At 44.0% G+C, this 26,272-nt stretch overlaps 1 protein-coding gene across 1 annotated transcript in view; it reads right to left on the bottom strand.

Annotated features, from left to right (window-relative positions):
* The window catches only part of LOC146209399 (uncharacterized), a 29,448-nt gene extending 12,644 nt beyond the window's left edge, over positions 1-16,804 (bottom strand). Inside the window, exons 1-3 of the mRNA XM_084587403.1 lie at positions 16,680-16,804; positions 12,261-12,493; positions 2,675-2,832 (exon numbers count right to left, since the gene is read on the bottom strand). Coding sequence (XP_084443529.1) covers positions 2,675-2,832; positions 12,261-12,493; positions 16,680-16,762 — 474 coding nt within the window. The 5' untranslated portion in view covers positions 16,763-16,804. The remainder of the gene's footprint in view (positions 1-2,674; positions 2,833-12,260; positions 12,494-16,679) is intronic.
* Positions 16,805-26,272: the final 9,468 nt, after the last annotated feature.

Below are 26,272 nucleotides of genomic sequence, written 5' to 3'. Positions count from 1 at the left end.
AAGGCCGATTAGAATCGTATAGACATGCAGATTGATTTTTTGCAATAAAAAGATGTAAAAAATTATCTCTAGTGCACATTTAAGGGTGTCGTTAGTGGCTGCTGTCGCTAGCTCTCGTTGCGGAACCTTCCTCCCGTACATGGAATCTGCTACTCAGGTAAACAGTAACCACGTAGGCTGATACTCCCGACCTGTTCATTAGAATACTATCGTTAACCAACTCTTTTAGATACCAGCTGACATTGATACATAAAAAGTAAGGCCTAATTCGCTACCACATTAATGAACATGTGTGGCATGCGAACAGTGTGTCTTATTCCTCTTCAAAGTCCTTGAAGATTCGACTCCCATTGCAATGAAGAACCCCTCGTTGGCAGCGCCTGCCTTGTCATATACATATGCGACATCTCGCAAGGTATTAACCAAAGAGTAGTTGACCATATCAGCCACAAACTACTATCTGCAAGAGCCATGGATGAGTTGCAGCTCACAATGACGACGACTCCAACAACTCTAGATATTCTAAAGAACGAGCCTTTAAAGTGATTCTTTGAGAGACCTGCAGACAAAGTTCAAAGAAATGAGAAAGAAAACTGACGGAGGAATGGCCCGTGGCTGTTACAGTGCATGCAAGTTGGCTGAAATAGTGATGATAATAACAATCAGTCGCCGATCGGTGAATCGATGCCTATATTTCGGACTTACTCCGTTATTCAGACAGCTTCGCCCCGCGCTACTGGTCCATAGACATGATGTATGTCGACAACAAATTTTTTGGACAGCCGTGACCTTTCTAGTCTATAATGTTGAATCTGCCCAGCACTTTTCGTTGTTCTAGGTGATTCAGGTGGTCACACCACTACCTTTAGCATGATTTTGTCGATGACAGGCCACTACAAATGGCGCGAATTGTGTCTTTGCTGTCCGTGTTCACGAAAGCGAAGCGCGGTGAATACAAAACGCTAACAATTGCTAAAAAAGCAACCATAATCCAGCAACTGCTCAGCAGTCCTTCACAACTCGAAGTTGCCCGTGAGTTTATCGTCTAGGAGCAAACAATATCGGATCATATGAATAAGAAGTTCGATATTTTGGAAGCAAGACAGACACCATGTAGAGCTGGACAGAAAGGGCTACGACAAGGACTTATTACGCAGCTAGAAGCATCCAACATCCGGCTTAACACTACCATCGGTCATCTTTTCTCGTTTTGGCTACCTTTTCAAGCATAGGGCTGAAACCGTCCCATTGCAGCTTTGCATAGAAGGATTCAAGTTAAACGATGGGTGTCCAAAGAATTTCAGAAAGGGTTCAAACTCAACTACAAAAATGCGAGGTGAATTGGGTGCAGTGAGTAGCACACAGGTCAAAAACTGTTGCAGTGAAAAGATCGAAGCGCTGCTTAGCCTCTGTAGTTCGAACACTTCCAAAGTCGAAAACTTTTCTATAAACTTGTAGAAAACAACGCTTCCTATGTCCAAAACCTTATTATGGGGGCAAGCATAGTAATACATAGTAATCATAGTAAGGAACGGCTTACCGTTGTTGGAAGCTTCTCTTCAGGAATGGCGAAATTACCCTGCCAGTAATCGGCAAAACCCTTGGTTCTTTAATGAAACACAGTCAGTTCCTGTCCCGTATGTAGTAAAGGGTGGATCACGCAACAGTTGTCTGAAGGGCACGTTACGCAAGCTAGACCAAAGATGTGAGGCGGAGAAGCGCATATTACTACCGTTCGCTGACAACTGCTGCGCCTGTTCCCCAATAAGCAACCTAAATGTGATTGAGAATAAAGTATTCCCGCTCAACACTACCTGTGTTCTCCTACCAATAGACCATGTTGCTATCAAGACATTGATTTATATCTTTCCCGGCTACTGCGCCGCGTGGTGCTGTGTTTAGACAGTCAGAGGAAACACAATGAAGACTTTTGGTAGGCCATAAACCTCCGTGCTAGTGTGCTAGTGCATGAATGCTTAAGGCGATGAGCGGATGTAGCCAATAACTGCTTCCAGCATTTAGGATTTGCCTTCAGTGCTGAGCCCGGTGCCGTAATTCCAGAATCCTTGCCTCATCTCTCAAATGCCACAACGAACTGACATGCAGACATCATTGATGACCTGCGACACTGCGGTGTGCCCATTCCTGCCACTATTACGATTGAAGGCCTAGATGACGTCTAGAGTGCTGTGTGGTCATGTACCGAAGTGAACTAGGATGCAGTAACTGATCTAGTGCTCCCACCGTTGAACAGCAATTCTGATTAAGATGCTTACGTTCCGTGTCTGTTGAGCCTTTATAGCAAGAGGGTGGAAAACTAGGCAAGTTGGTATGCGCCTGTTCTGTCTCTCTCCACTTCTGTCCTCGTGCCTGTGGTGCCACAACAAGATGGAGCCTTAATAAGTGGATTTCACTCTAGCCTTTGAAGTCCGCACATCTGCGTACACTGACAGCATCACACAGGCAGATATACAAACCTATTTGTTGGCACATAAGCGGCAGTGTGTGCAGCAATACACTGACAACTTTGTGCTGACAGAGCTGCCTTAAAATGTAAGCAAAAATTATTTTTGCCTAATGGTTTTTGTCACACATTTTAGATTTACGTCTGATGTATATTCCCAGCGGATTCCTAATTATTGTTTATTGACTATCAAAATAGAACAGAGCTTACCATTTCATGGAGTTTCATGGCCATAATTGAGGTGATCGAGGACTCAAACGTCGCGTCCAGGAGTTCTGGCTCCCTAGCATCCATTTGGAAGCACTCTTCATCCAACAAAGGGGGAGAAGACCGGATTGGCGAAATGGAGGCAAGGCCACGCATCTCATCTGAAGCAGAAAGCAACCAACAGAACCACGACCGAGATTACAACCATCTGCTTTCACCTATGAAGGAAAATAGCTGGCATACTAATCTCCTGGCAAACTCGCATTGCATATATCAATTGCGGTGTTTCACACTTTGTTCCTTCATCACAAACGTCACAGCGCTGGCAATGTGCTGCGTGCACTAGTACAACACTACAGCGCACTGGAGCTGACATAGCAACAGAGAATTCTCACATTAGGCCGTCTCGGCGGGGTTATGATCAAAGTTCTCGCAGCACGCTAGACCGCCGCCTAGCAAGGACTAAGAAGGTGCCAGGTATACGCATCAACCAAGGCCTACTTCTCCCAGAGTATTCCCTTGTTTAGGCAGAAGCAAAGCATGAACACGATTCACGATATGGCTTAACGAGCTGGAATTACCATTTTGAACGCTTGCACTAACGAATTTTATTAATCTATGTGTTGAGCATTTCAATCACAAGAACGCACATGAGAGTATTGTCAAAACTGCAGATGCCAACTTTAAGAATTCCCCAAAGTGAATGCGGAAGCATTCTAGGGTGTGTCCAAATATGCACAGCATTCAAGCAATGAATACAAATGGCCCAGAATAGATAATATAGTACCGTAGAATACGTAAATATATTTCATGATTTCATGAAATAAGGCATAACCGAAATTCAGTATCCTGAAATTAAAAGCCGTATATAGAACAATTGGAAACGCAATAATGCAGATCAGTTGAAGGCGGGGCATTTTTATTTACAGGCAGGTGACCAAAGCTCCCTGCTCGCGGTTAATATAGCCACGACTAGTGATTTTGGAGTCAACGACGCGCGGGCAAAGCATAGTTTTCGCGGTTGTGGCCGTGACACACGGTTTCATATCACAGGTAGTGGAAGAGGAGAGTGTTCGTTAACATCTGAAATTCTGCACATTTGACACAATGCACTTCCGCTGAGAAATAATACATATCCTTGTCATCCTGTAATTAGCAACAAACGGTGTGGTATCGTCAAGATTGCACTGCAGTAGATGCGAAAACATTCATTGCACTATGCATCAAATGAGCTAGAGAGTGGGGACATGATTAAACCTCACATTGTCGTAGTTGAAAGCGCAGTGGTTGGATTATTTTCCTTCCTCGCCTCCACCTCTCCTCTGTTGCTAGCGCCAGTTCCACTCTTTGCTTTGCTGAAGGGCTGCACTAATTTTTAGCATTTTTAAACCTAATATATTTATAAAAAATGCCTGACACATAATTCAAACAGTGAAGAAACGACATGAGATTTTGGCATAATTATTCACTGTTTGTGAAAATATTTGTAAAAATGTTCATTTGAAACAGCTAATTGCAAGCTAATCTTCGAGAAGTCATGAAGTAAGAACTGCAGCAATCATAAAAACTAGGAGGCACAACAAGTCAGTATCATAAACGACACCTAACGTAGGCAGGAATATTTTTTTTTATTAAGCGGATGGTAAATAAACTAACATTACATATCCCTTCTAATGCAGCTTCAAGATGTGACCTAAGATACCTGGCATGAAGTGAAAATTATCTGAACACAGTAGTGATGGCCTAATAGTTTCAGCATTTGACTCACAAGCACGTGATGTCGGGTTCACAAACGAGTGCCATTAACCAACCATCAATGATGGAGTAGATACAAGTTTCTACATCTCCCATTGACTGGCTCCTTTAGTGTGAAAAGCTAAGAAAAGGGCTTTTGAAATTGTCAAAAATTGCACTGGCAAACGGCTGCCATGCGCAAGCCGTTGATGCAAAGGGGCCGCTTTACGCTAGCACTTTACTTTAGAGCCATCGGGAGACGACAGAATTTGTCAGGCCGGTCTGCCCGTGTAGAGTTCACGTGTGTCGATGCGTTTGGCGAATTATAAGAAATTCAAGGAGAGCAGAGAATATACAAAGCATAATTTATTTGCAGGGAAAGCACGAGGTAAAAATTAAATGAAGCAAGATTAAGATAGAAACCATAGGAAACACAAAACGCGGCAGAGTGTACACGCAAAACCAATCTTGCCCATTTCGGCAAAGAAAAGTGTACAATTTTCGATAACCAGCAAGATAGGACAAGAAAAGATAAAGCTATGCACGGCGAAAGATGGTGGTCGACGGGGTGCTGGTTCGAAGGCGTCTGAGTCGATGCGATTAGGGCCACGCACCCGCCGCCTATACTTCGGCTCGTAGCGCGCCTCAGACGCACCCCACAACCTCTTCGACCGCGTGCCTCAGAACGGCTGTGTTGGTGTGAACCCGCTATTCACGGGCTCTTGGTCGGGCCGCGCGTGAATTTTGCCCGTGCAAAAAGCGGCGGTGAATGACCGGAAGCTGAGGGGACTGTGAGCACTGGAAATCACCCTCCAACTTCACCATATATCAAGTGCAAAAGCCTCACGGTAAGCCCACTTGCATCTGCAGCACACGACGCCAAAAAAAGGCTGTTGACGGTGGTGTGTGAGACGGCCCCAAACTCAAGAATAGTGTAAACTAATATTCGTACGCCCAGACCAGCGGCAAGTTCAAACGCGATAAGATGGACATTTTTCACATCTCTGGTCACTCATACTGAGCATGGCTCAGCACTCAAACTAACAACCTGTAGTCTCAGATACGGATAATTAATCAATTAACACGCACTGCGCGCACAGTCCTATCGCCCACGTAGGAGTCATTGCAGAAGGTATGGCAGGCATTGGCAGTTCAAGCACACTGCATCAAACTCGTGAAGTCACCGAAATCTTCGAAATAGGAAGCCTACGCTGGCATTTTGTTCATCGTAACGCACACTTCCAGCATCTACGTAGACCCCCCAGAGTACACATACCCATGATGAACAATGTCATTACACAAAGGCGGGCAAGGACACACAAAAGAAAGCTGATGCGGGTACGTAGAGGAAATCCACAAAGCACACATTTCAGGCTACACTGGAAACAACTCACCTGGGCCAACCAGTCTAGCCGACTACGATATTCAAGCCCCCCATTATCACTGTCTCTGATATATTGTACTCGCATCCATCTCTTCAGATCTTTTTCTCGATAATGATACTTTTTTATACTGTTTATGCGTAATGGTTTGGTAGTGTATCCAAGATCCACTTCATAGTAAACGTCAAGAGCGTTTCTAGTTGGTCTAGTTGGTGACTGACATTTTCAAACTTCGTTGCGCTTAAGAAAACCCGAAGTAAAAAACAACACGAAACAAAAGAGCGCCTTGTGTTTCGTGTCGCTCTTTACGTCGGTTTTTCTTAAGCGCAACGATGTTTGAACATAGTAAACGTCTGCTGTTTTGTGTCACAATAGTATAGGGCCGTCACTATTGCATAAGTAGTTTGTTATTTCCCATGGGAAGAAGGCATAGAGCCTGATAGCCAGGCTTTAGCGATAGCCTTTGGCTCTTTAAGTTAGAGTAACAGCCCCACCGCTCTCCGGCTCGCTGCAGCACTATGTGCCAGGTATCAAGTGTGTTCGAGCCTTTCGCGAAGTACCAGGACTCACTCGTTGGTGTTCCTAAGCTCATCTGGAATGGCGGTATTTCGCAACAATTGTCTTAGTACTGCAAGCGGCCCTCTTACATTTCGCCCGTAAACGAGCTAGACAGGAGAGAAGGGGGGGGGCTGTCTCGGGGAACCTCACGATACTCGTACAGTAGCAGAGCGATATAACAGTCACAATCCTTTGGTCTTTCCTGACACGTTCGCTAAAGCATTTTTTATTGTCCTGTTAAAACGCTCCACTAGACCGTTAGCTATGGTATGGTAAAAAGTGGTATGAATCTGCTTAATCGACGACAGCCGAGTGACTTCCTTCATAACTTCCGAGGCAACGGTCGTTGCTTGGTGGATCAAACTCTCTCTCAGGTATGTCCAGGCGACAGAACATTTCAACGAGGGTCTCAGCCATTAGCTTGGTTTCACTACTTCGGAACGCAACCACGTCAGAAAACCCGGTGGTATGGTCATCAACCATTGCCAACGTATCGATTGTTTTGAGCTGACTCGAGTGCAGTGAACCAACAATATCAATGGCCACTCTATTAAAGGCCATATCAATGATCGTAAATTTGACAAGAGGCGCCGTTCGGGTGCGGCCCCTGGGAGCGGTTCTTTGGCAGGGTCCCACGATGAGACATAGCGCTTCAAGTCCTCCTGCAGCCTCGGCAAAAAGAATTGAGTTTGCATTATGAGAACTGTTCTAGTGTCGTGGTGACCAACCATTACACCGTCCTCAACTCGTTCGAACAGGGCCTCTCGAAATTTCATCAGAACGACCACTTGCACTTATGCTGCACCAGATGTTGATGTGGGCTTGCGTTGGAAAGCATTGTCCTGCAGAAAAATTCGATGGTTTTTCCCTTTCTGCACTGAACCACCTGATCACGCCGATGAAAGCATTTCCGCGATTTTGGGTCCTGCCAAGCTGATTGGCTAGCTCTTCGCGGTTTGTGTTTAGATTGTATCTGGCACCTTAAGTCCTTCTAGGGGCCTTTCGCGTTGGCCTACGATCTCATCACCACGGCCTTTCTAGTGTGAATCTCCACGTCTGAAACAGTTGTGGGGCCATTTTCTGTGCTGGTGTCCACCTCCTCAGCGCTACTAGGCTCTGAGTGTTCCAATTATTCGCATAAAGGCATCGCCTTAGCCGCTGTCTCTAAGCTCCAGTTGGGATCCGAGTCGACGGCAGATCTGACGCCCTCAATTTTTCCCAATACGAAGTCGTACAAAAGCATTTTACACACTTCGGCGGAGGCTTCCCTTGAAATAGAAGTGTCAATGTTGATCCATTCCTCTGGAAGCATTAGAACCGAGCGATCGAGAAGATAAATGGGAAACTTTGATCCCTTGAGATCGCCATCTGCGACCAGGCTTTTCTTCACTCTCACCATGTTGCCCCACTTTGTCTAAGAACTGGCACGCAGTGGGAACCCACAGAACAGGCGGCTACAGAAAGGTTCTCCTTCATAGCTGCCGCCTTATCTGTCAGGCCAGCTTCAACGCCCTGAATTTTTCTGCCATGCTGCAATTAAATATATCCATCATCGATACATAGATCGAGGCCAACTCGTCAGTGGCAGCTTTTGGTTTTGTGCAACTCTTGTACCAACACTTCCAACTTGTGGGGCCGATAGTTTCGCACATGAAGCATTTCGTAAGTTGACTGCTTCCCTCCATCCTTCCAGAACGGCACGTATCTGCTCGGCGGCCGATGCGAGAGCAAAGGAAACATCTCTGTACTTATGGGTCCTTCAGCTTACCTCCATCTTTCCTTTGGCTTTGTTATTGAGCACTTTCAACAGCTGATGAGTCTCTCCTAGCTTCAGGACATTTTGTGAACTTCGCCCACCCTTGAGGGTCCCCGTATTGCTCCGCTCTTTGTACCATTTCATCGAGGCAAGACGCCTTGTTATTCAAACAATTTCGAGCGCGGTGGCACACAACGAAAGGAAGTGGTCATTATATTTTATATTGGTGTTTGAAAGTTCGACACACCCATCAAGAAAATTCCCTAGCCGAATGACAAATTGTGAGCATGTTTTTCCTTTAATGCGAGACACCCCATAAACTTTTCTCTAAACCCCTCTTCGGTCAATCGAAAACGTGGCATCAAGGCTTGTTTCAATTTTTTATGGCTCGTACAGTCTGACGCGGCCATTTCACTGAGGAAGGTCAGGTACGCTCCACTCGAACACAGATTCAGGTCTGACGACCACTTGTCTAGAGACCAACCTTGGTTCTGGGTCACGTGCTCAAAACGCAGTAAATGGGCATCGAGGACATCACGTCATTCATCAAACGCCGCTATAACTGTGCGGGCTGACTGATTCCCGGCACTGCTTCCCACACTTCCAATCGGCCCCTAGCGACTTCTCCAGACGTATTTCCAGGTTGTCGTCTTAACAGCAACACCTCATGCTCCTTTATTTACAAGAACAGCAATTTTGAGATTTGACTCTACTATTGGGCTCTCCAATACCTCGTTTCTGAGTTTCGACCCTTCTCTTTGCATATCCAATTACTCAATACTGAGCTTCGACCCTTCATTGCAGCAAGTGAGTTCAGCTTTTCGCTCTTTTCGGCACCCACCTTGCTCATGTTCAATCTATGAGAAAAATATTTTGCCTCGAAGCCGAAGCTTTTGTTTTTTCGACAAACTTATTGAAGTCCGCTTCTGCCATCATGCTCGAGAGAACATGTGACGTAAAGGACTAGCACGAACCTTCAACAATACAATTCCTTCAAAATATCAGCACCAACACTCGTCGGACCGGTTTTGTCGATGACACCAATTCTAGTCCCAACCTGTTCTGGCCAATGGCTGTCAGACGCGTGGATGAGCGGGGGCCGCTTTAGGCTAGCATCTGGCTTTACAGACAACGTGATACAACATAATTTGTAAAGCCGGTCTGCCCGCGTAGGGTTCACGTTATTGGGTGAGTTCGTGATTTAGAAGGAATTCAAGGAGGGCCGAGAATATACAAAACATTCAATTATTAGCAAACAGAATACAAGGGAACAAATAAAAGCAATAAAAGCAAAATGCAATCATTGGCAAACAAGAAGCGCGACAAGAAGTGTAAACACAGAACCAGTTTGGCAAAAAACAGCGTACAATCTATATAGGCAGCAAGATAGGACAAAAAAAGGAAAATTATACGGACAGTCAGACATGATGATTGATGAAGTAGGTGACTGATGACTGATGCGTAGGCATCCACAGACGTCTACGAGTTCGACTCGATGCGAGAAAGGCCAAAAATCCGGCGCCTATACTTCGGCCCTTAGCCGCCGCAGACACACCACACTCCCTCTTCCATTGAGTGCCTCAGCACGACTATGTCTGGTGTTATCCCGTTATTCAGGGTCCCAGAGCTCTTGGTAGGGCCGCGCGTGAACTTCACCCGCGCACAGAGCGGTGGTATAGATAAGCAGGAAAAAATAGCATTTGTATAAAGTCCTATCTCTAATTATGACCTCAGCTACAAATGGAGAAATCTCGACTTACATAATTTTCACATTGCCTCTCCCTCTGTAAAACAATTGGCATATCTCGCCCTTGTTCGAAAAAAATTAGAATACGCATGCCCAAGTTGGGACCCGCACAAATCATACCTTCCTAATACTCTCGAATCGGTACAAAATTGAGCCATCCGCTTTGTTTACTCTAACTACAGCTACTTCCCTAGTGTACCTAACCTAAAGTCTCAGGCTAGCCTACCACTTCTCGTTTATCGACGTAAACATTTTCGGCTTTGTCTTTTTCGTAAATTTTATCATTCACAACTATCGAACTTCGTCATTCTGCCTTCTCACTGGACGCCGCAACGTGTCAGCCACAACGAAAGTGTTTACCCACCATTTCCCTCAGTACTGCGCATCTTTTTTTAGTTTTAAATCCAAACTGCGAAAGACTGGAATGATGTTCCCCCTCAAGCCGTGCTTCCCTCCAATCCGCAATATTTAAAAAATTCATAGTGAAAATAATTTATTCATGAAAACTAATGCATAACTTTTACATTACGCCGCTATCCCTCATGTGTATTCTAAATAAATAAATAAATCACATATCTTGTACAACAAATACAGATTGTTTACTTTATAGGGTTCAATGCCGCAGAAGTGTCGACCATCTGAAGTCATTTAATTGTACTCATATTCCACATTTTATCCACCTCTCTGTTGCTCTTTTCCTCCATTGAAAAATGACCATTGTATCCAAGATCGAGCACACGCCCCTGCGATCAGCAGCCAATTCTCTTAACAACTGGGTCATGACTACAATGTAAAAAAAAAAGATTATCCCGTGGCCTTCCTTCCTCATATAGATCGTTCATTTGCTTTGTAAAACCAAGCAGCACATTGCCGTCATTCACAATTCTATAGTACAGGCCACAAAAAAATCAAAGGTAGCGCGGAATGTGGCGCTCAATGCGACGTAATAGTGAATAGGTATGGGGCAACGATGACAACCGCTGCATCAGTACCCCAATAGACAAAAGTGACCAAGCCCCATTCGGGATTGCACCTGCGATACCTGCAGCGGTCATAATGGGGGAAAAAAAGATGCATGTGCATGCTGCCCTATTGGGTCCCTTGTAGATTACTTCAGGGCAGGTAGAATACGAATGCGACCTACATTTGGGCAAGCCTTCGTGAAGCCGAAATGAGGTCTTCCTAGCTAAACCGGATTAGACACCATGCAGGCCATAATGGGACTTGAAAGTGGGCGGGCCTATATGCTACCGAAATAGGCTCCGTGTAGGTATTTTGAAGGCACATGCAACAAGTGAACTCTAGGTGAGAAATGTAGCCAGACCAATTAGGGCTGCCACAAAAGCTAAGTCCCACATGGGCCTTGGTGTGATAGCAACTTGTGCGTCCGCATGTTGGTCAGATTTGTTAGCGGTGAAACTGACGGGACCTAAATGCGGCTTATTTTAAAGAAAAATAGTGCTAACCAAATAGGGCTGCCTAAACGATGCCGCTGTGGTGCCTACACTGCCGAAATGGTGCTGAACCCACCAACGTATCTTGCATACTATTCTGGACACATTCACCCATCCTTTATTTTAGTAGATGGCTCCCTGGATTAACATTACAGATAATTTTTTATAACAATTGTAAGCATCATCAGTCGTTTCGAAAATTTACATTAGGTTTCGCGCTCATGTAAATTGGGCTAAAAAGACTGGACCTTACACAAGCTTAACTGCTGCTCATTAGGTGCCTGTCTTGGACAGCCTGCAGCTATCCTTACATCCTACTGCTCCGAACAATGATCTTTGCAACCTGAAGAAAGTGGGACATGACGTCATTTAGGCTAAATTTGTAAAAGAACATTTCATAAAATTTTATGCGCTAGCTGCTTAGAAAGAGCAGATATCCATACAAATAAGAGCATACTTATGACCGTAAACGTGATAAAATGCATTAGGGCTCTCTGTCAGTATTTGTCTTGGACCACTAATGCTATATTGTTGAAAACCCCAAATTAGGCTTGCCCTTTTAAAATCAGCATCAGTCGCATGTCATAATGAGACGGGCCGACCAGATTTCAACGTAAACCTTCATTAAAACTAATAGCAAAAATGTATTCGCAGCAGGGCCATTGGAGGAAGTTGGCGGGACTATTTGGCAATGTGGAAAGAACGTGGGCATCGCCATAAGGACTGCCTGCGTCGGTTCCAAGAGGGGCCCAACGGTGCGTTTGTCGGGAGCCCACTTCAGGTCTACATCGGCCCCGTTGCTATACCAGCCCAGAGCCCACCGGGGATGGCGTGCAATATCCACATCTGACCCACCAGGACCAATTTCGTTGCCCAATGTATGCTACCTCGGATGAAACATGAATCACCAAATACTGACTATTAACTACAACTAGCCGCGACTGTTGCTTGCACTTACCAGTAGCGTTGAAATACTCCGGTAACGGCGAACTTTGTTTCTGCACCCTCGCCTTCTCAATACTGTCCACGGACCTCTCAGGCGATTTGTTTGGAGACGTGCCGTACAGTTTTGCCATATCTGCTCTGACAAATTGGCAAAACCTCTCCACATCTGGTGTCCCAAATCCGGATGCCAATGCTCCAGGACCACTACCCTGGCGGCCAATTCCCGATCTATCATTGCTGGATTCTCTGTAAAAATAAATCGGCACAATACTCCTGTTGAAACCAAATCAGCGTAGCTTTCATGCTACAAAAACGTTTATTTTGCAGTATCACTTTAATGAGGTTGATGCTCATTCTAGACCGATGATTTTACGTACACGGTGACTCGAGATACGAATAGCTTTTATGACAAGGGTTAAGCCCATTCTCAACGGCAGCAAGTAGCACAGACGCACATGCGCGAGCAACACTTCGTCGTCCTTCCAATTTCGTCTTCCTCAACTTCTCACATCATGCGCCGCCTGCAATGCTAGGTGAAATCAACCCCCCTTTGAGAAAAAAAATGAAAAAAAAATGAAGACGGCGGGAAATAACGGTGTGAAAACCAGGAAAGTGGTCCCAGCAGCGGCAGCACTTTAACGTGGATAGTACGGCATCTGGCGCACAATGTGCACAGTGTTTTAGCTGGGCTTTAGACGTTATAATTGTGCGGCGCAGTTTGGAATATCTTCATAACTGAGGTCACTCGCACACCGCAACCCTTTGTATGGCCCCAAGTAGCGGGAAAGGAGTTTCTCAAACAAGATTGGACAGCCAACTGGTGTCCCCACTTAGACTTTGTCACCAGGTTTGTAGTCAACCCTGCGGTGGCGGAGGCTGTAGCGGCGCGGGTTAAAGGTCTGCTGCCGCCCGATGTACACTCAGGCCCGCTGGCGGGCTTCCTCAGCGCGGAGGTTATATTGGTGGGCGTTCGGTGCAACCTGGGTACCTTGCGCGCACGGGAGCATGGAATCCGGCATGCTCTGAACTTCCCGTTCGTATACGAGACGGAATGGCGTGAAGCGAGTTATTTACTCTAAGGCCGTATTGTACGCAAAGGTGACATACGGCAGCACTTCATCACAAGTCTTGTGCTGCCAATCGACGTACATTTACATGTCCGCCACTGTCTTATTCAAGCTTTGGGTAAGGTCATTACTCTGGGGATGATACTCAGCCCAAATATGCGGTCGATGAGCTGCGTTAATTCTGCCGGTAATTAGGTACGAATAGGCGGCATGTCGCAAGACGATGTGTGCACATAAAACAACGGATCATTCGAAAGCTGTGGCACGAAGAGAAATACAGTTTCAATCAGTTCATAAAGGGTATGGAATCTGCATAGTGTAATAAATCTATTGTGTTTAACAGAAGTGGCAAGTTAAAATCAATTCTTTGTCGTCCGTAATTTGTTCGGGTTTGCGGAAGGATGAAATTATTTTTAGTACGCGTGTGATAAGTTATGAGTTTAGTGCTCAAGCCTGTAAATTTCTCTGAAGAAAAGGACTGGATTTATTGCTGCAGTCCTGTAGCGACTTAACAAGGTTTGCTTGTGTTGCTGCGGGAGAGCGGGAGAGGAGTTATATTTAGTTTTTGAAAAATCGATGCCGTAGGTGTTTCTTTGGAAACGTCGAAGAGTATTCTAAGGGCACGTTTTTGCAGTTTGAAAAGCTTGGTAATATTAGAAAATGTGGTGTTTCCCCAAACCAAAAAGCAGTAACCTATAACGCAAGAGAAAAGGGACTGAAATATAATTTTTTTAACAAACTGCGGTAAAAAATACCGGAGCCTTGACAGAATACCTACTGCCTTAGCTGTTTTGTTTATCGTGGCGTCTATATGTGTATTCCATAATAATTGTTGAATGAAATATACTCCAAGGCTTTTGAAATCCGAGACGAGCTCGATTTCAGCTGACCGTAGCCACAGTGAGAAGCCCGAGAAGTCAACGATTCTGTTTCTCGGCCGGAAAAGGACAGCTTTTGTTTTTTTTTTTAATATTTATTTCTAAGGAATTAATGGTTGTTCATTCATGAAGGGAACGCAACCACCTATTTGCTTACCCAAACAGGTCAAATACATCTGTTGATTTAAAGAAAATGCTTGTGTCGTCAGCGTACATTATAAATGTACATTTGTTATCTATACTGGTAATGTAATTTATGTATAGGTTAAATAACAGTGGACCCAATATACTGCCTTGAGGGACGCCATATCGCACGGCCTGTATATCAGAAAAGTGATTGTCAATTTTAACTTGCTGGCAACGGAAGGTTAGGTAAGATCGAATCAATTGGAGAAAAACTCCCCGAAACCCGCATGTGTCTAGCTTGCCTAATAAAGTCTCATAACTGATCCGATCAAAGGCTTTTCAAAAATCGACAAATATGCCCAGGATAAGCTGTCTGTTTTCAAATGATTCTAGTATTAACTCTTTCTAGTATTAACCCTTTCTAAAACCATGCTGGCATGTACTTATCAAATTATGTTTTCCATTAAACCCAGCAATGCGCTGAAACATAACCTTTTCCAGACAATTTGGGAAGACGAGAAGAATCGATACCGGACGATAGTTTGAGAGGTGATTTCTGTCACCACTTGTAGATATAATAGAAACTATAGCCATTTGTATTCGCTTTGGAAATACTCCTTTTTCTAGACAGGTATTGAATATGTGCTCCAAAGCTTTGCTGATAATATCATTGACGTATTTAAAGGGTTGTACCTGGAAACCATCTATATCACGGGACCGGCTGTTGCGAAGGGTTGTAAAGTTACTTTCAATTTCATATTTATCTGTCGGTGACAGAAATACAGTATGAGGGTTGCGACATTTTAAAAGCTCTGCAGAGCGGCGATCATGAGCGCTGCTCAAAACTGTAACAAAGTAATCATTAAAGCGATTAGCCAACTGCTTTCCAGATAGTGTGCGGTCGTCAATCGTTATCGAAGTACAAGTCTAGCTGCCTTTGAGGGTTTAAGATGTTATTAATTTCCTTCCACACAAGGTCACTTCGATTTACTGTATTGTAGTTGAACACATTATTCATATAGTCCTTTGCTTGACGAAGGAACGAAGTTACCCGATTTCTAAATGCTTTAAAAGCTACGAGGTCGTCGGAAGCTCTAGAAGAAATAAATTGGTTGTATAGCTTTTTCTTCCTTTTTATCATTTTAAGGCGATCTCTATTTATCCAAGGTTTGCGAGCTGTTCTTGGTTTTATGGAAGTTATTTCGGAAAAGCACTACACATATTTTTATTATAGATCAACATATATGTGGCGGAACCAACTCGTGTTTGCATTTTATACATTAGAGCCTATAGAGTTCGGCTGGACCAGCTACTACAGTTAGATTTATACAAAATTCAACTTACTGAAGCTCGATTTGAATACATTTACCATAGATGTAATAATGAAGGAAAAGAGGTCGAGACTTGAAGAAAATGTGAATATATATATTAAAATAATATGAATACATTTGATTTATTATCACATTCGAAAAACTGCATTGCAAGAAAACCGAAAACTTCTTAATACATCGCAGCTTCCCCGTAATGATTGACTGCGTGTTCTGCGCAGTGAACCATCCTTAAAACGGTATGGTGCCAGTTTTTTAAAAGGGGTACCTTAACTTCTGGGAAGAAACCTTCCGGCAGTGTGTACAAAGCAAAGCACTTGACAGAACAAAAAAATAACGTTATCCTCACGGGTTCCAATACAATGTAGAGAAGCATCATGCACTGCTCTTCAGGTAAAATTATTGTGATTCAAACGATTTCCAGCTGTTTTTTTTAGCCCATTTAATAACTTGAGCAAATGGTTTCTTCGGACAATTTTTTAGTCCCTTGAAGTCCGAATTTAGGAGCGTTTACTGTATGCAGCAACACCACTGCCGACCCACCTGGTTGTATGCAGCTGCATCGTCTATAGAAAACTGGTATACGAAATCCTTTACCGAATATATACAGATTCTTCGGTAAGCTAAACATTTCTGTGCATTTCTTGCTTACTTTATTTGCCAATACCACATGAATTTTGAAATATACGAGATAAACAAGCTTTTTTCATCTTTTTACTGTTCTAACAGAGCAGATATTTGATATTTGAAAGGATTTTTTTAATATTCGTATCTGGGTCGTATTCCTAAATTTCGACATTCCTTCTTGTACCACAACTGAAACTCTTCAACTCTTCATATCCACTTTAGCCGACAGCTCAAATGAGCTTGAAACATTATTTGAGAAGTAACGTAGCTGAAAGCTGGATAAGTACTCATAGTTTCTGGCGTCACAAGCAAACACCATTTCGTCATGACTGGCTTCGGCCAGCATAACATAGCGAAGAATTATTGTTTTCGCCCGAGATGCACATAACAAATGTGGCAAATATACCCCGTGTGGACTTCAGGTGATGTTTTTGGTAGGGTGGCTGATGACTCGTGCCTATCAGCATGCCTTCTCCCTTTCGTGGTCATGGTGGCTGGCAGCTGAAAATCGGCTGTACTCCACCCCACCGGTTTCAGGGAGTCATCTGCAACCACAGGCACATAGAAAGCGCACACATGCGACATTAGTCTTTCCATGGCTGTACAGGACCAAGAGCTTTGCTTTACAGCTTTCCTGAGCAGGAAAGAATGGTGCAACACGAAATGAATTTCCGTCTTTTGTGCCGAGTGTCATAAACAATGGCTTGTGCTGTCTAATCATGTGGCATGGTTCTAATCCGCCACTGGAATCCCTATTTGATGGTTTGAGTTGTCCTGGTCCCGCAAGCAAGCAGATGTCAGTGCATCTCTCATAACAGAGCTGTGGTAATCACTTTCTACTTTTGAAAGCATGTTTGAATGCATTCGTGGTTTTCCAAAGGTCACAAAGGTCGGCTACTCGTGCCCAGGGTAAAAAAGCAGCTGGCGCAGCTGCACAGCCATCACTTTGAGCAACAATAGCCGCAAAGTTTGATGGGCGAGGCATTAATGCTATAGGAAGCTGTCAAATCTCTCTGCAGTGGGAAGAATCCTGTTTCACTAACGACGTGCTTCATCTCAAATGCCAGCTGAAAGTGCATTTTTAAATAATGCAGAAGTTGCCACAATGTTCTGGGAACAAAGCTGCTGAAGTCTAGGTGCTCGTAGTCTTCATAAGCATTGGCGTCAACCTGGACGCCTCTTTCCGTGCATGCTGCCAAAGATTGGAATAACCGCTCCACACCCGAATATCCAACATCAAGGCATTCGCATTTTAATTTCATCATTGAAGCATGCCTCCGCTTAATACCCACAACCTCTTGAAATTCTCCCCTAACCAAATGCTTCAGTTATGCAGTCAATCCATGGATGGAAACATGAATACATAGAAACCTCGCAATGATACATCAAAGGCCACTCACTGTTATGTTCCGGAGAGTCAGGCAAAGTGTCCGCGGCAATATGCCGGATGTCACGCACGCTGCTGAATGCTGGTTGGGCAGCAGGAGAATACGGCGTCGACCCAGGAGAAGTTTCATCTGACCACAGTAGCCAAAACATCCAAATGAGCATGTCTGCACAATACCCTTGATGATGGGACAACAGAGATGGTTTTATTGCATCAAAGCGTGGCTTTAGAATAATCTAGTGTTAGGTCATATGCAGAGATTATCTGGTCCCGTATAGTCCCCGAAAGACTTTTGTCCCCTGAAAAAATGCACCCGGTTGTCTCAATTAATTCCATTGCTAACACTGCAATTGCGTAAACAAACTCACATTCGGTTGAAATTTCCGAAAATAGTAAAGCCGATCTAGAACGAGCCTTGCCCACACATCTGAGGTCAGCCTTATTATATATATCATATACTCGTGCAAGAAGGAAAGAAGCGAACAGTCGGCGGGGCCAAGGAAAGCGTTGGAGATGGTAGTTTGTCTTTTTTAATGTTTACTTGGATAATCACAGAAATTAGTAATGTATTCTGTTTAGGGGAAAGATAATTAAACACAAAGTAGACGAACAAACAACATGCCGATGGTGGGAACAGAGCCCTCGACCTCCGAATATCGCCTCCGGTGCTCTTCCAACTGAGCTACATCGGCCGCTGTACCCCCCGCTACTTGTTTGGATATTTATGTTGTCTGTATACGAACCTTGAGTGTGTTCACCAGCGCCACCCTCAACCATAGCGGTGGACATGGAACGTCCTTTTGTTACCACCAGCGTCACGTGGAACGTGATCAAGAGCGAGGGCGAAAGCTGTGCTAGAACCCTCTTACGTACGCTACGTAAGAGGGTTCACCGATCACCGTTCTATATGCCGGTTACCCAATCTCACTGACCCGCCTGGTCGCCAGGCCCACTGGGCAATTCTCGTTCAAGAGTACTACACAATCTCATACATAAGTCGCTGACGGCACGCAGATGCGGATTGCCTCTTCCGATTACCGCTTGCACGACAGAATGTGACGCGGACAACTTCGGTCATTACCTCGCTGCTTTTTTTTTTCGAACGATTTCCTGATACTCGCGCCTTCCGTACAGGGCAACAAAACGATCACCATCCAGAGCCATTCTTGAAAGCTGCTCACAACCCAACCTCGAGGAAGTTGCAGATGCCAGCACAGGCGCCGTGCAATGCCCGCGCCTCGCCCTGGAGGCTCCTCCATCCTCCATCCGTACAAGCAAGCTTTTTCAGACGGCGGCCTTCGGTTCCTCTGGGTGGTGCCTGAAAACCTCCACCATTCTAATTTGCGCGTCATGCACAACGATCCAGCTTGGGAAAAAATTAGGTCCGCGAGAACTTTGCACCGTACTCAGGGGCGATTCTACTGGTCGCGCATGTGCCACATAACTGATCATTATGTGGCCAGCTGTCCTGAGTGCCAGAGCCATAAACGTCCTACAGGTGTAGCACCCGGGAAGCCTCCCCCTGTGGCGCCACCACAGCTTCTTTTGAAAAACACGAAATCGACCTTTTGGGCATTTTCCCAAAGTCACAAAAAAGGCAAGCGTTATATTGTCGTATGTGAGGACCATCTTACTCGGTAGTGTGAGGTGACCGCTCTTCCTGCTGCTACAGCGTACCAAATGTCTCTTCTTATGCTGCATTCAGTCATCTTGGGACATGGTCCCCCGAGAACTGTGATATGTGACAGACCACCCGTTTACTGCTTATGTAATTGAAAATCTTCTCCGTTTATATTCATCTGATTTTAGACGTCGACCCCTTACCACCTTCAAAGAAATGGTTAACAACGCGCACCAACAGAACTCTGAAGAACATATTTGTCATCGTCATTGTTTTTGTGATTGGGCGTTTTGACAGCACCAGGCTGAAACCTTAATTGAGACGGCACTAATAGCAATGGGTTAGGTGGTCGTTGCACAGGAACCAAAATTGATGGTGACGAAGAGGCACAATACAAGGAACGAGAGTCTGTTGCATTCTGCACATGAGGCGATAGGCTGCGATTAAATAAAAAAGAGGCGATAGGCTGCGGCGATAGCTTGAGAATATGCACGCACTTAGAGCAAGAAATTCTTTTTTCGAATCCATTCCGCTCCGATGTCTTTTTAGTGTCAAAGCACTATAGCCAGCCAGTTTGTGAAATGTTCTCGACTGTGGTTGCTTATGCTGAGCGGTGATATAGAGGCGAATCCGGGCCCCAAGATACACAGATTGTAGAACAACTGAAGGTAATTGCGGATGACATTCAGGAAATTTAAAATTGGAAGTTCTAATTAGTCAAAAACTGAACGCAATAGAAAAGAAGCTTGAAAAAATAAGCGGGCTCGAAAAACAAGTGACAGAACGCACCAAGGGAGTCGCTGAGTTAGAGCGTTATTTTGCTATGATAACGAATAAGGTCGACGATCTTGAGAACAGAAGCCCACGCTCTAATCTAATCATTACGGTGTTGAGGAAGAGCAGAGCTAATCCGCCGACAGCTTGCATGATACCGTCGCGAAAACTATATTTGAGGACATTCTTGATGTTTCAACGGCAGGTTTCGAACAAATTCATCGCTTGGCAAGACTAAGGAGAGACAATGACACCAAGCCTAGGCCGATAACCTTGAAACTTATTATCTGCAGAGACAAAATTAACATTCTTAAGCAATGCACCAAGCTAAAGGGCTCTGGCTACTCAATCGGTGAAGATTTCTCTTACTGTTAGGAAAATCATGAAAAAATTAAGGGATCGAAGTAAAGAACACCGCAACCGAAAAAAAAAAGTCTCCCTAGTATATGACAGAGTAAAAATTAATGATACGCTATTCGCGTGGTATACTGACCTCAATGACATTGTTGAAATTAAAGCAAAAGATGAAAACCAGCTTGGAAAACGAATAACCAGGAGCCAATGCTCTTGACTGCTCTCAATGTGAACACGCGAAGTATTAATAAAGCGCATGAACTCGAAGCACTCCTACTGGCTATCAAACCCGACATCGTTGCAGTCACCGAGATATGGTTGCATAGCAATATTTTGGACCAAGACATCGCACCGCCGGGCTACACAATATTGAGAAACGACAGAAAATGAAGGGGGGGGGGGGGCGTTTCCTTGCTTATTCAAAGTGAAATGCAATACTCAGTCACGCCAGACGTGCCGGAAGTAGAAGCGGTCTGGTCCAATATCTATTTGGCAAATGGTGGTGCACATCTTGGCGTTGTGAATCGGCCGCCAAATGCAGAAAAAACCTACTTAGACCCTTTGTTTGATTACATGCTAAACCGAAGTCCGGTGGCAGGATACTTGTGGCAGGAAACTAACTTTTCCGAATTTGACTGGAGCTCTTTAAGTGCGGGAACGGCGGCAGGCTGCATAATAGCTGATTTCCTATTCACGTTCAATTTAACTCAGCTAGTTGCCCCACCCACTCGTATTCGGTTGGCATCCAGTATAATTCTGGACCTAAGATTTGTGACTGACCACTTTCTGTGAGGTACTATCGACATCCGTACACAGGAAAGCCTTTGTGACCATGAAATGGTGATCTGCACTTTACACGTGCCAAACCTGATTCGTTCTCAGCATTCATTGAAAAGAGTATATGCCTTCAAGAGAGCAAATGGCACAGCCATAATTACATACCTTGCACATGAATACCCAAACGTTTATGATCTTTGCAAAAATGAACAAAATAGCATTAATGAAGTATGGATGCAATTCAAGGCCCACATTGCACATTGCATTGACTGTTTTGTACCGTCAATAGTAAAAACAACCCGGAAGAAGAATCGCTGGATCACGCGTGACATAATACACGTAAAACGCAGAATTAAAAGGCTACGCAAATCTAACACGTAGCGAATGTCCCAGCCTACTCATCCCAGATGAGTGCTTTAACAAGGTCTCTAATGAACAAAATTCGCTGCGCTAAAGAAATATTTTGCAGCACCACTTTGAATAACTTCATCAAAAGCGCTCCGCACAAATTTTGCCGGTGTATTAATTACCATCGTCACCCTTCTGCAGCATTTTCTCAGCAGCAGAACAGGAAAAAGCAGGCTCACTCAACCGATACTTCCAATCTATTTTTACTCGAGACAATTCTCATCTTGATGAAAGCAGGCTGCGCCCTACTACCCATGACAAACTGTCAGGCATGCCTATTATATCTGAGGCTGGACTGTTATCGCTGTTGATAAACTTAGATGAGAAGAAAAGCAATGAACCGGACGGAATCGCGAATTGTTTTTTGAGACGGTAGGCTGGGGGGGAGCCAGTCAGTAAGTTTCTTTTCCTTATATTTTTAAATTAAAGCCTCTCCGTTAAGGCCGCCTGCCATTGGAACGGAAAATTGCTAAGCTAATCCCCGCGCACAAATCAGGTGACTTATCGAGGCCGGCTAACTTTCGTCCAATTTTCCTTACCTGTACTTGTAAATTACTAGAACACATCATTTTGAAATATATTACTAAGTTTGTCGAAGAACCTAACCTACTCAGTTCAAAACAGCATGATTTCTGATCCGGGCTCTATACAGTAACGCAGCTCATAGAGACTGTTCATGACTTAACGCTCGGCATAGGCAACTAATCCCAAATTCATATAATATTTTTAGATTTTTGGAAAGCCTTTGATCACGGGTCGCATACTAAGTTGTTATATAAACTAAAGAATGTATTTGGAGATGGACCGATTATTTGTTGGATTAAATATTACCTTACAGATCGTTACCGGCTTGTACAACATGATGAATGCACTTTAGATAGTGTTCTCGTTCTCTCCGGTGTCCCCCAAGGCTCAGTGCTTGCTCCGCTTTTATATTTGCTGTTTATCAACGACATCACAGAAGTTATAAATTATAATGCTCGCCTATTCGCGAATGAATGCGTGATTTACACCGAAGTAAAAAGCTATAGTGGCTGCACAGCAACCATAGTTCTGCATAAAGAAAGTAACAAAATTCCCATAAAGAAAGGTGTTAGGCAAGGAGACACAATCTCCCCAGTACTATTCACAGCTTGTTTAGAGGAAGTATTCAGAGACTTGGAATGGGAGCAGTTAGGGATAAGGCTAGATGGAGAATACCTCAGTAATCTGCGATTTGCTGATGACATTGTCTTGCTAAGCAACTCGGGAGATGAACTGCAAATAATGATTGATGACCTAGACAGGAAAAGTAGAAAGGTAGGCTTGAAAATGAATATGCAGAAGACTAAGGTAATGTTCAACAGCCTCGGGAAGGAACAGGAGTTTACATTAGGTAGCGAAATACTGGAAGTAGTAGGCGAATATATCTACTTAGGACAGGTAGTAACCGCAGATCCGGACCATGAAAAGGAAATAACAAGAAGAATAAGATTGGGATGGAGCGCATTTGGCAAGCACTCGCAGATTATGACTAGCAGCTTACCGGTATCGCTCAAGAGGAAAGTATACAACAGTTGCATCTTGCCTGCACTCACCTATGGGGCTGAAACGTGGAGGCTAACCAAGAGAGTTCTACTTAAGTTGAGGACAACCCAGAGGGCTATGGAACGAAAAATGGTAGGGGTAACATTAAGAGATAGAAAGCGTGCAGAGTGGGTCAGAGAAATAACTCAAGTTAACGACATTCTAGTGGAAATTAAGAAGAAGAAATGGACATGGGCAGGACATGTAGTGCGAAGAGAAGATAACCGATGGTCGCTGAGGGTAACAAACTGGATTCCAAGGGAAGGAAAACGTAGCAGGGGGCGACAGAAAGTTAGGTGGGCGGATGAGATTAAGAAGTTCGCAGGGGTCAAGTGGATGCAGCTAGCACAGAACCGGGTTAAGTGGAGAGATATGGGAGAGGCCTTCGCCCTGCAGTGGGTATAATCAGGCTGATGATGATGAAAAAGCTATGAGGACGAAGTAAATCGGAGCAAAGCCCTACTCGCATATGTCACTCTTATCCGTCCTCTACTTGAATACGCCAACATAGTGTGGTTCCCGTACGTGAAAAATGATGTAGCTATCTTAGAAAGCGTCCAGCGCAAGGCTGTTCGATTCATATTTAACAGTAATCGCCGCACTGACTCGCCTAGTGAATTACTACGTCACGCTTGCCTCCCCATGCTGTACGATAGATCAAAGATGCACCGTCTGAAAGTTTTATCTTACTACTCCAAAATACTTTTAAGATGGATCCCTCAGCCTTCTTTCAATTCAATTATTCAAGAAACAACCGTCCTAAACACGCTCTCACGCTTCAGGAATTCTCATGCTCCAACAACACGTTCTTTTATTCCTTATTACCATTCGCGTACTGGGAGTGGAACGCGCTTGACCCAGAAATAACACAACAGAACTCACTGAAAAGTTTACCGAGCTTTTGGAAAAGTCGTTACTCCCGTCGAACACAGCATGAATCTATTTTCTGCTAAATGTATTTACTTGTGCTGTCCTTATGGTTTCCACTGTTGCTGACTAACGCGTGTGTACCATTCTTTGTATATATTTATGCTGAAATTCTGAATGCTGTACAGCTTTGTTCTGTGTAGCTTGTCTTTGTTCGAATTTTAGTAATGCGAGTTATCGATTTTGCCGCCTTTGGTCCTGTGGTATATTTGTTTACTTTTTGCTCTGTTTAACCAGTGTACCAATATTTTTTTGTACCCACCCCTGTTACAATCCCTCTAGGTATTGACAGTATTTTGAAATAAATAAAATAAATAGAACATAAAAGCAATAAAAATTTCACTAGGATCTCAACCTCCATATTATTGCTTTCGTACGAAGACATGCACACTGTGTTTGACAGTGGGCGAAACGTTAGCACTAGCACGCACTTGTGTCCTCTTCTCAAGTGCATAACTTTCCTGAGAGATGAAACAGGCTTTGCGATTAAGTTGCGTGGAGAGCTTTTTACCCTTTTCCGAGCACTAAATTCTTGCACCTCTCGAAAGGTCCCTCTTATCTGCTACATTAATTTGCGACTTCTGCTGTGACTTCTTATACTAGATCACTCCACTATCCAGCCAGTCATTGTTGAACGAATTTGTTTTTTTTACAAGAGCAGTTGAAGGCACCTTTATCAGTTGAGTGACGTCCTCTGCGTAACCTGTAGAAGAAACGAGAAGTTACGCGGAATGCCACCATTTGCTGCTCTGCGGATTTCTCGCATCCTCTGTGCGCAGCAGCAGTACTTTGGTGGCAGGACTTTCAAGGGCTCCCAAGATTCCCAGCAGAGGCCTAAGCTGACACCCTCTCCGAGATTAAAAGCATAGTCAGAAGAAGACTCACCAACTTCTTTGTCTCGAAGGTCAACATTGTGCCTACGGTAGAACTTTCTAAGGCCTTGGCGATAGATTTCTTTGTATCCTTTAAAATCGGGTGATTTCATGTCTAGAACGATTGGTGACTGTCTAGAACAACCACCACTTGAGCTGGGGCTGTCAGTGGTTCCAGCGATGCCAACTGTTCTTCGTTGGCATGATTTCGACGGAGTAGACGCTAGCCTATATGAAGACAAAATAAGTGATTAGCGATGACTGTAATGAAATAAAGTTGCTGAAATACAGAACCCATAGAAATAACAAAATCCCAGCTTATGCGCAATGCAAAGGTTTCTCTCTAATAGTGCTCATATGTGTGCTGTTGTCATTGCAGATACCCCTGGCGGAACGCTGTTTAGGGCGCTTCCAATGCTCAGCAACTATCCAGCCCCCCGACTTTGAGAACATTGTAAAGCATTTTTAAACTTGCATCATTTTGTAAAAAAAGAAATGTCATTAAAACTAAATTTAACTAATATACTGCAATTTTCTTTCTATGCCAATAAATTTGTTTTATTTCTTCAATAAACCTCAGTCGGTTGTCAGCGCTTACTTGTGAGCAACCTTAATCCCTCATCCCGTCCGCGAGCTCTGTGATGAAAATGATTTTCCTACAACTCGGCCAAATTTTCTCTTTGCTTAATGTCAACACTCAGACTGCCATCAAAAATGATGGTATGAAAGTTCATTTCATCAGCTACAATCTGATGGAGAAGCGTAGAAAAGATGTTACATTTGCTTGCTAAATCTCGCAACCTTTTACAGATGACAGTGTCAGCAAGCTGCAATATATAACCGTGTGGTAGTTGAAAAAGGTAGGACATAATCCAATTTATCCAAGTCTTCAGACTTCTAAATGTCAGAGGACGATAAAACTGAGCACAAATATCCATCTTGTACAATAAATCAGGCGCCGAAGTCTAAACTGCTAATCAGCAGGTAATGTAGTTTTTTTTATCCCTAGTGATTGTCTGAGTTTCGCGACTAGGGTTATTATTCTTGTCCGCTTATCTCTCATGAGGTCGCCTATGTGTCTAGAACCTGATGCTTCGACATTTTTATGTGTTTGTCTAAAATATTTTTTAAAGTGATCCCTATCCCCAATACTTCCGCAAGCGAAGCTGAAAATTAATCCCATGTTCACAATGTGTCGCAAAATTGATACTCCAGTATACAGTGGGTTAAAGAACATGGTGCAGTCGAAATTTTGAACATCTTAAACAGGGAACCTACTATGCTTCCCTCACGACGCCGCCGAAGTGTCGATC

This window comes from Amblyomma maculatum, chromosome 1 (assembly GCF_055883805.1).
Source record: "Amblyomma maculatum isolate TAMU_Amacu chromosome 1, ASM5588380v1, whole genome shotgun sequence".
Classification (NCBI taxonomy): domain Eukaryota; kingdom Metazoa; phylum Arthropoda; class Arachnida; order Ixodida; family Ixodidae; genus Amblyomma; species Amblyomma maculatum.
The sequence above is the reverse complement of the archived record's forward strand: the minus strand, read 5'-3'. Positions and strand labels throughout refer to the sequence as shown.